Source organism: Opisthorchis viverrini (assembly GCF_000715545.1).
Source record: "Opisthorchis viverrini unplaced genomic scaffold opera_v5_303, whole genome shotgun sequence".
Taxonomy (NCBI): domain Eukaryota; kingdom Metazoa; phylum Platyhelminthes; class Trematoda; order Opisthorchiida; family Opisthorchiidae; genus Opisthorchis; species Opisthorchis viverrini.
In genome coordinates, this window is record NW_008751963.1 from 401970 (window position 1) to 414867 (window position 12898).

General features: G+C 45.6%; 1 protein-coding gene across 1 annotated transcript in view; it reads right to left on the reverse strand.

Annotated features, from left to right (window-relative positions):
• Positions 1-3678: 3678 nt before the first annotated feature.
• The window catches only part of T265_09804 (hypothetical protein), a gene marked incomplete at both ends in the record, with an annotated part of 16770 nt that continues 7550 nt past the window's right edge, over positions 3679-12898 (reverse strand). Inside the window, 2 exons of the mRNA XM_009175981.1 lie at positions 3679-5908; positions 11720-12279. Coding sequence (XP_009174245.1) covers positions 4362-5908; positions 11720-12279 — 2107 coding nt within the window. The remainder of the gene's footprint in view (positions 5909-11719; positions 12280-12898) is intronic.

A 12898-nucleotide genomic window follows, 5' to 3' on the forward strand; every position in this document is an offset into this window, starting at 1 on the left:
GCGTTTTTCAGGAGAGTTGCTAATCGTAAGAAAAATGTTAGTGAGTCGTGGCGGCTCGAGGGATAACCATGTGGGTACGCTTTTGGATCACCGGATCTCAATTCCTTCCATGGTGTTCTGTTTGGCTGCTTACCTTCATCTTGATATACTGTGTACTTGTTGCATCATCTATTAAAACAAAATGTGAGTTACCGCTATACCAGATGACGTATTACCGCTCAAGTGAAGACGCGAAATACGTGCAAGTTGTGCGCAGGCCATACAAATGCGACTTTATTCCAAAGGGTCCAAACAGTACTCTGAATGCGTCAGATGTTTCTAGAAGCCACCGAGTAGGCCACTCACTTGATGCATAGGAAATTCTACAGTTCGGCTTACTATTTGTTTCCAGTGCTGACATTCCTGGTTGCAGACACGAGCATGCCTATACAACCTAGTTTACTGATTTTTTTAGAGGAATGCCCTTGGCTTGTCGCTCTGGTTTTGAAGTTCAAACGTTGGCTGATCTGTTCGACTTATGTTAACACCTGTGCTCCTAGTCAGCTGATTGAATGGAACCGATTCCATTCAATCAGCTAAGCCTTCCTAGTGAACGAAGCCAGAACAATAATCAAATAGGTGTGTGCACTGTCGTTCATCGATCGCTTTTATTGTGTAAACGTTCGGGTCTGGTTAATCCGTCACCTTGGTATCTTGTACATTTGTATGTCTTCATAAACTTCACGGAGCTCTAACAACTAGTTTGGTGTTATGGAAATGCCTGGGCCAGATTTTATGGATAGGGTCGCTGGAATTGTAGAAAATGTCTACGAGCGCAAATACAACGCAACACAATTTTAACAACCTGTCGACCAAGATAGCAAGAAATAATATCTGTGCACGATTCGTGTCACTTATACACAGTGTGTTAATATCGGGTTCAAGTTTGCTTGGCGAATGTCACGAACTACGAACCGTACTTCTAGAATGGCTCTTTTAGCACGACGACCATAAATCGGTATTCACAGTTTTGCTGAAATTCGGTTTTGCCGTGGTTTGCCCCGGTGAACTCAAATGCAATAGAACTGCGACTATATGAATTGAAACCGAGTGTCACTCGCACCCCCTCACGTCCCAGACAGTGTGCAGCATTCTTCCTTCGTTAAACTGCAATGATAAGTCCTACTTCGGGCTGTTTAATGGCACGATTGCCTAGGTCCTATCTGCAGGTGTTGTGTCGGTTAGTCTGGGAAATATCCAAGCCCTACCAGAACACAAAAGCTCTGGTGCCTCAAAAACACCACCCCTTCATATTACAGTGCAATCCATCTGTCCGGAGGCCAGCCGTCCCTAATAGCCGAACATCACATCATTTGGACGGGTATCACATGCAAGATACGGAGCAAAATAAGCCATGCCCTGATTGGTCAGAATGCCAGCCAATCCGAGCCGAGCATCTTTGACTCGACGTTTCTCGCCCCATCACGGAGATTCTGGCACAACTTTGTGGAACACTCTGTGACTACCCTATAAATACAGTTGTGATAATTTTCCTTTGTCTCCATAAAGGGCTGTTTAGAGCTACCGTGCCTTTTGATATACCATAGTGGGCGGAACAGGAAGCCAAGGGATCGATATAGAGTTGCACAACCGTTCAGCAAGATACAACACCATGTTTGCAGTATTCTGAACAAATCAATAGGTACACGCTAAATGCTTGGGTATGCAATACTCAGAACTGATCAGCTGGTCGTATTGATGGCATATTTTTGGATGAATTGTGGTGAATGACTACCGTAAGTGATAGGGATGAAATCAAACACGCTTGATATGGACATATAGGAGTGCAAATGCACGGAGTTTCCTCCACCCAGTAATACGGTGATAACATCATTACAGTCTGCGATCGAAGATGACTGCATAATCGTCCCAATGTCAATTCAATTTCCTCCATCCTGGTAGTTCTGGCAGGGTTCATCGTCATTGATCATCATCGACAGCATGACATCAGTATTCAACACCGATGCTCCACTGCTGTACAACCATGATTTATTCGAAAGCCTTATTGTAAAGGAAAGAGTAAAGGTGGACGGGGAAGGGTCTTGGTACTAGCCTACTACAATCCCCCCGAGGTGCCTACACCTCCAGACACTCATTCGGGTAATCTGGATAGAAACTGACAACAAGAACGCCACTGACATCAGTTGGCAGCCGCCTTGTAGTGTCTCCAAAAAGCGCGGTCTCCAACCACGCAGTCCCCGTCCTGGAAGGCGAGTAGCACCGACAGCACCCAAGCGTTTCGTAATCTCCTTCATATCCCTCTGCCAAGTCCAGGGTTGGCCACCTCTCTGCTTACACCAATGAGTTAAGCACGGAAAAGTTAATCAGCTGTAGATGTTTGGTCCGGTGCCACGCGAGGGAGTGAGTGCGTGTTTCAGAGCTACCTAGTCCGTTCCATACAAACATCCATTTCCCGAAACAGTGGTTACATCTCGCATGGCGGTAACTTATGCCGCGCTTTCACACAGTCTCCATGCTACTTCAGCCGGCTGGACTGCCGAGCTTTGATGTCCACACCGGTCATTATGAAGTCGTTTATTTGACCATCGATCACGATACTTTCGAATGAATTGCCACACTTTTGGCATGCTTCCTGATAGTCGACGGAACATTGATTGAAACGTTCCTATATGATTGCATTGACTGTGAAGAAACCATACACAAAGAGGGTAAGTAACCTCGCAAAGGTGTCGGCGAATGAGCCTAACCTCACTAAGAAGGGTGTCCGTCAGAAGTACGTTCCTCGCGGCAGCTCAAAAGCCACACGTAAGATGGATAAGATATCGGCAGGACGAAATGAGTGATCAGTCATTAACATGGGCCAGGACACTATTGGTCTAGAGTAGAAAAATATTCATAAAATTTCCTTGGAAATCGATAAGTAACTCTTGTAAATAAGTAGGCGTGCATCTCACATTGCTCGCAAACACACTGGACGAAGCAATGAGCCTCTGAGCTCTCTCTCCCACCAAACTCTCTTACCAAACCAACCATTCTGCGCATCCCTAGTACGCTGCCATTATGATGGGCATTTCAAAACACGCGCGTCAAAACTGACACAGGTACATCCTCCTGACTCATTCGTGATCGACCAACACAGAGTAATAGTGGAGGAATTCGTGTCATAACTCGAAGGCGTCTTGAGTCTGAGGGCTATTAATTGCGGATAGGGGCAACTATTACAAGCGAGTACCCGGTATTGATTCATTATTTAAAAACGTAAAATGGCAGCAGTGCGTATCTCACTAAGGTCCGGAAAGTGACGAACCGGTGACATTCTGATTAGATATTCAACAAAGTATTCAGGCGCAAGCTCCTCAGCACGGTGTGAATAGTTTACACGCAGAAAGGACTTAACGCGCTATCACTCATTTGCTAAGTCCACTTTGTGATTTCAGGCTGCATCAAATTAATGAGTCCAGGGGTCTAGGAAGAGTTCCTATTACCAGTGCCAATTTAAGATAACCAATCTGCTTTCACTAGTGACCTATAAATGAACCTATGTGCTCCAAGTTTTCCTGCCTCACTGAACCACCAAAAACTAAACTTTATGGGGCAGAGAAGACGAATATCCTCACACAGGCGATGGGGGATAAAAAACCAGAAAAAAAGTGAATTTCTGTAATTGGATGAAGCACTCCGCGAAAGAAAAACATTTTTACATTGAAGATAATGTTAGTTTGTATGCACAGTGAGTTGTTTGGTTGTTGGGAGACAAAGTGGTTGAAAAATATGAAAAATTCATATCAGGAAAAGGACACGAGAGATTCAAAACGTGCTCCGAAGTCCGCAGCAGAATCAAAAACGGAGTGAGAAGTCAGCTTCTGAAAGTAGTCGAAGCAGGTCACGTTGTAGAAAATGCACATTTTGAATAATACAAGTAACTACAAATTTCGAAGGCATACGATCCCAACCGATCAATATCATCAACGTCATCTTACAGACAAAAAATATGGTTTCCTTTGAGATTAGTACATGATGTTTGATTCTCTCAATATTTGTCGTACTACTACCTACTAATTTAAGTAGTTCAAATCGTCACAATATATTTGTACAAATGGCAACCGCTCGGCTGTGGTGGGAAAACAAAGTAGTGTAAAGTTAACATACATACAAGACCTAACGAGTAGCAGAGTATTCGTAAAATGCGGAAACACGATAAAAACAGACTAACGATGCTCATAGTGCGGCCACTTAGAATGCACAGCGCACCACACAAATGGTAGTTGCGCTTAGATGGGTAAAACTTAGTCGTGGGATGGAATGGACCATGCTGTAATGTGGAACCAGTAGGACCCAGTGATGTGTTTATCTGGGAGAAATCAAACGCACGGAAAGTTTTCAACAAAGCGGATGTAAGATTCATCAAGAAACGCTTCTATCCGATCAATCTGAGCAGATAAGCAATGAATGGAGTCGCTGCACAGGCGTTCATTGAAAAAACGGTCGTTCGAAGATGTGAATGAGCCATTTGGGCAAGGTTCTTCCTGAAGTCCTTGTTCTTTTTTGCAGAAAACTTGCTTTCCTCCAACGGATGAGGGGCTAGTCAGTTGTTTCGGAAACGGACTGGGTAGCTGTGATTTTTCGTCTTCAGATTTCTTTAGGTCAGCAACAACAGACTGGGAATCTTCGGATGAATCACGGAAACAATTCTTAGAAGAACCTCCTTTCAGATCAGACTCGATTGCCTCGGATTCGATTAATTCTGGATCCAATTTGATCCGCTTAACAACAGGATTTGACTCGAGTTGAGCCGAGTGTCCATTTGTATCGCTGCTTCCCGAAAACCTCCTACCATGATAAGAGGTCTTCGCTGTGTCGTCACCGGCGCTGGACACGATGTTGGGAATTGGGACGATATTCGGTGTATTTCTTCTCTGACTGGAATGTGGTCGGTCACAAGCATCCGGTGGGTTGATATCGCTAGATATCGTACCGGTTTCTAGTAAAGATTGATCGCCCAATGGCTGAACTTGCGCTACCAGGTTGGAGTTTTGTGCACCGTTAGCGGCTTGCTCAACCACCGAATTTTCTTCAGAAAGCAGGAAATCCAACCCCATATTCAACGATGACGTCGGCTTCTTGTTGCACTCGGGCTCGTTGGCACTTCGTCTGCACACAATTTCCTCCTCCGATATTTCAATCAAAGCATGATCTTGGGGCTTACTCATAGCCCGGATGCTTTCCTCACTGGTTACGGTGGAACAGTAGGTAGTCGTTGTGGAGGCCGCAGACATTGATGGGCTTTTCGACTCAAAACTGCTAGGATCCCGAGACAAGCTTTTGCAGATAGAGTCCTGGCAGACAGAAGATCCAACAGAAGTTGACGGAGACGTTACATTAGGGCCCATATGATCTGTGGGATGCATATTCACTCCCGGAATGGATGTGAGTGCAAAACTGTTCGATGATGCGACGGGGCGAGTTACCAAAGTGGGAGAGGTGGGTAGTGAGGAGCCCGCATGACTGGCTGATAAGGGGGTCCTACTTGGAGAACCGTTTCTTGAGGAAGAAGAGACTGAATCGGACCAGCCCATCTGCGCGGTTTGGGGGACCATCATGTGCTCAGGAACAGTAGGCAACGTGGAAACAGTTTCGGTACCAAGGGCAGTCAAGCGAGTCGAACCGGTGGAACTGCGGCGGGCTTTTGAGTTGCCATCAAAAGCATCTGTAGAGCGATGCGGAATAGTGCTGTCATACGCTGAGATAGGTTGACGAAGCGTTGTCTGATATTTGCTGTCCCCAGGATCCGTCGATGGATATTGACATGCGTTCGAGGAATCAGAACTTGATCTCGGCGATTGTGTATGCTGAGGGGTCAACGTAACACGCTGCTCGTGCGGTGATGACTGCATCCCCAGCCATGTAACTAAAACACGGAAAGGAGCAAATTAAATGTACCATCTAGTTCGGTAGGGATCCATGAAAGTTGTTCGACAGCTGCACAAGATGCACGCATAATATTGTTGGGAACACACACACACACAAGCTCACTACTATATGTCATTCACGTGCCCGTATATGGTGAAGTGTTGAGTAACGTTACAGAATCGGAAAACAGCAAGCTCTCCTCCAAGAGCAGCCTCTCCTGGGGAACAGCTAGATGCCCCATGGCAAACACCATACCGTTCAGCTGGTGTCTTTCAAGTGCACAGCTTCTACATAACCCGAAAGAAGCAGAGCGGCTCAGATGCTATCAGGTACTCAGCCTAGACCGGTGTAATCGAAAGGTCAGGGTTAGATTCGAACGACGCGCCTCTCAGCCAGTACTCGTGAGCTATCCCGCTCTCCGTAGGTATTTCCGATCGAGATTCAAGGCAAATTTATCTACCACCCTCAAAGGCACGAATCGGTTTATCTCAAATAGTCATATAGTGGTTGGGAAGGCGAAAATGTTCAGCATACGTGTTTTCTGGCTTTTAGCGCAAACGACGCGCCATTGGTTTGTACTGGATTATATATCCACAACGAAATCGGTTAACCTCCCTTTCAACTGCATGTCGCGGAAGAAGATGACAACCCGAGCGCAAACAAACACTCTGACAACTAAGCTCCATGTGAGTCAATCAAAAGCCGATGCTCCTCTGAAGAGAGAGGCCTTGGTCAGCACCTAATCTGCACAAAACGGTACTGTTCCAGATCGCCCCTGCTCGCTGAGTTCTCCTATAAACAGTCTGCAATGACCTGCAACGCCGTGACAAACCGATGTCAATGTATTTTCATGATGGGAACCACTCACAAAACTGTGACCACCTGATGAGCTCCCCAAGAGGGACGTAACCGGTCGTGAGCAGTCGGCGACTTTTCAGCGACGTTGTAAGTAGTCTCCTTCGAAAAAACATACTGAGATATCTCGAACTCAAACAAGAGGCAAATTTTGTGCAGCGCATTCAGTTGAAGGGTAGCATAAACGGGAGATTCAGCTGAGTCTCCCGTCAAATCAAAATTGGGATGCAAATGAGTATAGTTCGGTGTTATTGTAGCTTTCGTTCAACGCTCTGCCTCTGTAGTCACAACTAACCTCTGTGGGCACTTCAGGTATCTCTTCGAGCGGACAAATAAGACATCGCAGTGACGTCAATCAGCAGACTGTACAGGTGCTGACAGACACGGCTAAACGATAGTGAGTTCTGTGCGGTGAATGCAACAGCCCCAACGTCACCGCACCATGCACTACTCCTACACTACTACTACATTGGTCGTTGGTTGGACAATTCGATTGAAAACATTTCATCACTGATCAACCAATCAACGACCATCTACACTATCTGAGCTATCAACACTCCCCTCAATAGCAAATGGTGCACTGGACAGCAGGAAAGGGCACGTATGGTGTCAGGCTTGGACGATTCATTACCTAGAATATTCTGGGCACCGTGCTTCACCAAAGCGCCATACAGATGACAATCAACTACAACGGGTATGATCTCCCTTTCCGTTGCATTGTGTGGACAGATTGTGTGAAAGATTGTTCGCAATACCGACAACGTCGGGCTAAAAAAATCGTACCCGACTCCCTATACAATTACAACCGACTTCCGAAAAAAAAAACGGTCGCTTCCACTTTCTCAAAGCCGATGGGTTAGAATACCAATGTGTATGTAATATATGTACGTATGTTTGTGTGTGTGTGTGTAATGTATAGGATGAATTTCCAGCAACTGGTTTTTGGAAGCTCCCAAATAAGTTGAAAGTCCATCAGCCAAAGTTTGAAATCAAACTGTTTTTGCCGTAAGACAGAATTTGCTGCGTGACAGATTTCTCCCGGATGCAGCCGACCAGATTCAGAATTGTCTGTCCGCACTGCTCCGTTCTGCTCCGTCCAAACTGACCACACACACGCTGAGCTACTAACACGCTAGCTAAACTATCCACCAACTAGCCAGCCATTGACGGTAAAAACTGCTAGGTTAGAAGTATTGATCCTGGTTGGTGTGTCGGTGTGTAACCAAACAACTCTATTGCCGATAGACGATCGGATTTGTGAAAAAGTGTGTATCGAACAGATGGACAGATGAGTGATTAATACGTGTGTGCGCCCGTGCACAAACACGAGGTCACACGAATAGGCAACATGCACGAACAGATAAAGACACATTATCATTATCATCATCATCGTCATCGTACGGCTAAGGACAGAGCGAAGTAGAAGCAACAAGAAGCTACGATTCTACCAGGCGCCCATACAACAACCCGATTCGTGTTGTCTTTACACAGCCATTGATGAATTCAGGCTGGAGGATACTGCGACGCGTTGCAGCGAAGAGCGACCGTCTGGTACCTAAGCTCACTTTCCAGGTTACGTTACTCTCCGGGCTCTGGAAAACAATTCATCAACCGATATAAAGATTAAAACAGCCATTCGTCTGAATGTAGTGAAATTGCGATTAACAGCTGCCATTGAAGCTGAACAGCCAAGATACTGTCATGTTTTCGAAGGCTAGAAACCAACACGCAAAACGCGAGAGAGGAGTTTCGAAGTAGGACCCTTTCGACTGACAGTTCGTGCCCTAGCAACTGGGACACTTCAGACTCCAAGGCCACAATAGCTGTCTGTCTGCGGGAGAGGAATACCAACATTGGTGAACAGATAAGACACATTATCATTATCATCATCATCGTCATCGTACGGCTAAGGACAGAGCGAAGTAGAAGCAACAAGAAGCTACGATTCTACCAGGCGCCCATACAACAACCCGATTCGTGTTGTCTTTACACAGCCATTGATGAATTCAGGCTGGAGGATACTGCGAGGCGTTGCGGCGAACAGCAACCGTCTGGTACCTAAGCTCACTTTCCAGGTTACGTTACTCTCCGGGCTCTGGAAAACAATTCATCAACCGATATAAAGATTAAAACAGCCATTCGTGTGAATGTAGTGAAATTGCGATTAACAGCTGCCATTGAAGCTGAACAGCCAAGATACTGTCATGTTTTCGAAGGCTAGAAACCAACACGCAAAACGCGAGAGAGGAGTTTCGAAGTAGGACCCTTTCGACTGACAGTTCGTGCCCTAGCAACTGGGACACTTCAGACTCCAAGGCCACAATAGCTGTCTGTCTGCGGGAGAGGAATACCAACATTGGTAGAAGTACTGCCCGCAAGTCAATGCAATATTCAAGTCACATGCTGGTAATTAGTCCCCGCGATCGACCCAATTGGATTCACTACCGTAATAACAATGGAATGTTCGTTTAATAACCTAGTCCTCATCTTTTTCCACCCGATCTGTCCACATGCTTAACACATTTGGTCCCCACTTTTTATCCAAATTTAGAGTTAGAGGTTCTAAGCCGTGGCTCACGAAATACAGGCATAGATTTCATCCGATAGATGAAGTCAACGTTTATTGAAAAGCCTGTGGTGACTGCACAATCACGTGGAGACGAAGTGTTACGGATATGGGAACGTAGCTAGCAATTTTAGACCCTTCAGGAGATTGGACGAGTTGATTCTCATCCGAGGAATCAACTAGGATGAACAAGTTTTCACCGCAAAAAAAAGCAGTTACACACGTCCCTGTGTACTTCATTTCCCCGGTCAAACCCATCCCTTGTCTGAGCCTGCTGTTTACTGCGTCTACCTCATGGACTCGATATGCATTTGTAATTCCTCATGAACTTTTAGTCCTTGACTTGTCCAACCGATTTGGTCGAACATTTTTCAAACGCGCTTTTTGACCATTTTGCGTTACCACGTGTTGTGCCCAGGCGTGTGTCGCAAACTAAGATCGATTTGCCATCTTCTTCGGGCTTTTTTCGAACTTGAACTACTTCCTACAACAGACGGAAACCCCCATAATTTGAGGTTTGTAAGCCCTTTGTTAAGTATTCTATACATGTATTGCCGCATCTTTCGATAAATCTTAAGAATCCACAATTTCTGGCTTGTGATTTTGCACGTGATTTCCTGAATGGATCGAGGTATTCTACACCCTGAGTTAATTTTTTCATAAAATCAGGATTCTGATTGGGTCCTCTCACAGTCCAAATTAGAACATCCCCTGGCGAGGTGAGATATGCGGATGGCCATGTTTTAGGCACCCTCAGATCAATCAAGAGGGAGTAAGTTGAGGTTGAAAACGTGCGACGATCCAGAGCACACCTGGAGGATGTATCCTGGTCATGAATAAAAAAGTATTTACATTCTAGAGCAAAACGGATGTTTCCATTATGTTTCAACCGCATTTATCGATTTGATCAAACCCGGTTGGAAACTCAGGACGTATCCAAAACAATAACCGACTGTCGCCAGCAAACCGAATTTTAGCATTTTGAGCGTCAGGTGCTAGAGTAATAGAGGAAAGGCAGTGATTCTAACAGCAGCTCGTTCGCTATCTTTCTGCTCGTTGATTTGCGAGTGAGTGGCTGAAGTTGGCACAAAGCACGAGAAGTCAGTAGTGCTGCTCGGAGTTGATGGTCTCTAGTCCCGATGGCAGGAAGGTCAAGTGAAACAAGCCATACTACACAAGCTAAAAGAAACGCAGTACAAACGGGAGAACGACTGTACTGTACCTACACGACTGACGTGTGTTGAGAGATCGAAAAACGGCAGCAGTTAAGCAACAGTGCATACGAAGACACCGCACCAACTACGCACAATAAAAGATATTCAACTAGCCGGACGGAAAAGTAGCCCACTAGTAGACTGAGACCAGGTTCCGAAATACATTTTTTCGTGTTCAGAGGTTGTATATAATTTTCGTAAAACAACGGGCTATGTAGTGATATGGACAGTGTTCACATCCCTTCGGCGCACTGAATACACGTCCACGATGACGGCCTACACGCAATAGGTGAGTCACGTTGGCTCAAAAAGTAACATGTGAAGTAAGCCTAGTCAGTGAGTTGGCTCGTACGCATCATAGTAACTTACGCAAATGGCTTAGGTGATGCCGTGGTGCTCGATCAATCCAGTGTGCACAGCAGCTGTGGTGTGCAATCGGCCCGATTACATCCATCGGATGAGCACCAACCATGAAATTATGTGACAAACGCTCGGTAGGTGTTGTGTGTGAGTACCGATTAATAGATCATGGTGCTGCATGTGAAACAGGCAACTCTCAGCACATTGAGCATAGATTGGCATACGCCTTGCATGCAAAAGACCAAAAACTGTACACGAACCTAAAGAGTACGGTGACGGGACAGAGGTGAATTCCACCATCATAACAGAGGTGGTGAGCTTCGTATGACTTGATAGACAGGTCAGCAATAATCTTTCTTCTTCAGGTGTACGGCTCCACTGTTTGGCTTGAGTTAACTAGCGCCGTAACATCACTACCAAAAACAGTTAGACTGATTCGGGGCACACGAAATCGTGGACGTGAGTACCATAGTCAATGAAGGCCACACAGTAGCACGCGAACTAGACTGAAGGGCTAGTGGCTTCAAGATCCAGCGGGTAACCGGAACAAGATACGACCCCGTACGTGGACTCCTGACTGCACTGTCCGTAGCTTACAATCTGTCACGTGACGAATCTTTTGCCCACCTTTGTACGGGGGTAGCTTCAGGTGAAACTGATGGCAGATCAAATAGTCGGAGAAAGAATTGGGTAAAAGTGTCGCAGTCTACACTGTAGCGGAGCCGGTTTGTCTTGTCGTAGGAGTGAGACGGAGCGCGCCAAATGCAGTAATAATAATGACAATATATCGTAAAGTCGAGAGACATAAACTCACTTGGTTGTGAGGATGGTCGTGTGGCTCCTGGCTGTCGTACGTTATTAGTCCCTTCATTAGATCCGGATTCTGAGGACTGAGGTCCGCCAACCTTCTCTTGCACGGATGGTGATCCAGACCAGACGGGCCATGGGGGAGAAGAGATAACCTCTTTGCCCGGTGTTAGAGGTGGTGCACCAACAGGGCCCGATTTCGACCGACTCAAACAGTTGGGTCTTGACTGACCACTTCGTTGGGGTGTTGATGGTGTTGCAGATACTCCCGTAGTCCAATCAGGTGTTGTACAAGCTGTTGCAGTTGAGGGTTGTGTTCCTCTAGCCTCACCCGTTTTAACCATCGCCATAGAAGAAAAAGCTTGGGTGACAATTTCTGTCAGTGGACCAATAACTGGTTGCCACTGATCCATGTCCGGTGGCAGATCTAACGATATATGGGCTGGTAATCTCCAGTAGCCGTCGGATCGTACCAAAATAGTTTCGATCGCAGGGTGTACGAGATTCAAAGCGTTCAAAATGGTTGTATCGATGCACAAACCGTCCAGTCCAGCAGGGCTCTTGTGCCTGCAGGTGAGACAAAAACCAAAGCATTCTAGTAGGCAAACAGGTAGTCAGTGACAAATGAATTGGAGCGATAACATGCAGGATTGGAAGTCTATTGTTCCAAAGATTGTCAGAGGTATTGCTACAATGACCGAAAATTCTCTCTGAGTGCGACAGCCACCTAATGAACTGACTGAACTACGTATATATTCACAACATGTAAAGTAAGCTTAAAGCAGCTCGCGGTATCGTACGAACCTGGGTTTTCTATTATCCAACACTTCGGAATTTAGCAGAGAGGATGAATACTGTATCATGAAATGATTTTAACCTGCAGGAATTAACCTAAGTTCGGTTCCGCATAAAAAAACCCTCAATATTTGAAATGCCCTTAGAGATTAACCTAAATGTTGTCCGTAGCGCCAATCGAATTAACCATGTTCTTAGGATGCATCATAACAGAGGCATTCCAAAGCTAGTTACCATGGCTAATCAGCTGATTATATATATATACATATATATATAGATATATATATATATATATATATATATCCACGGAAACACTGTAACCGTCAGTGTGCGGTATGGCTTTGCCAAGAAGTTCGGTGAGCGAACTTCTTGGTTAGAGCGCGAATTTCAT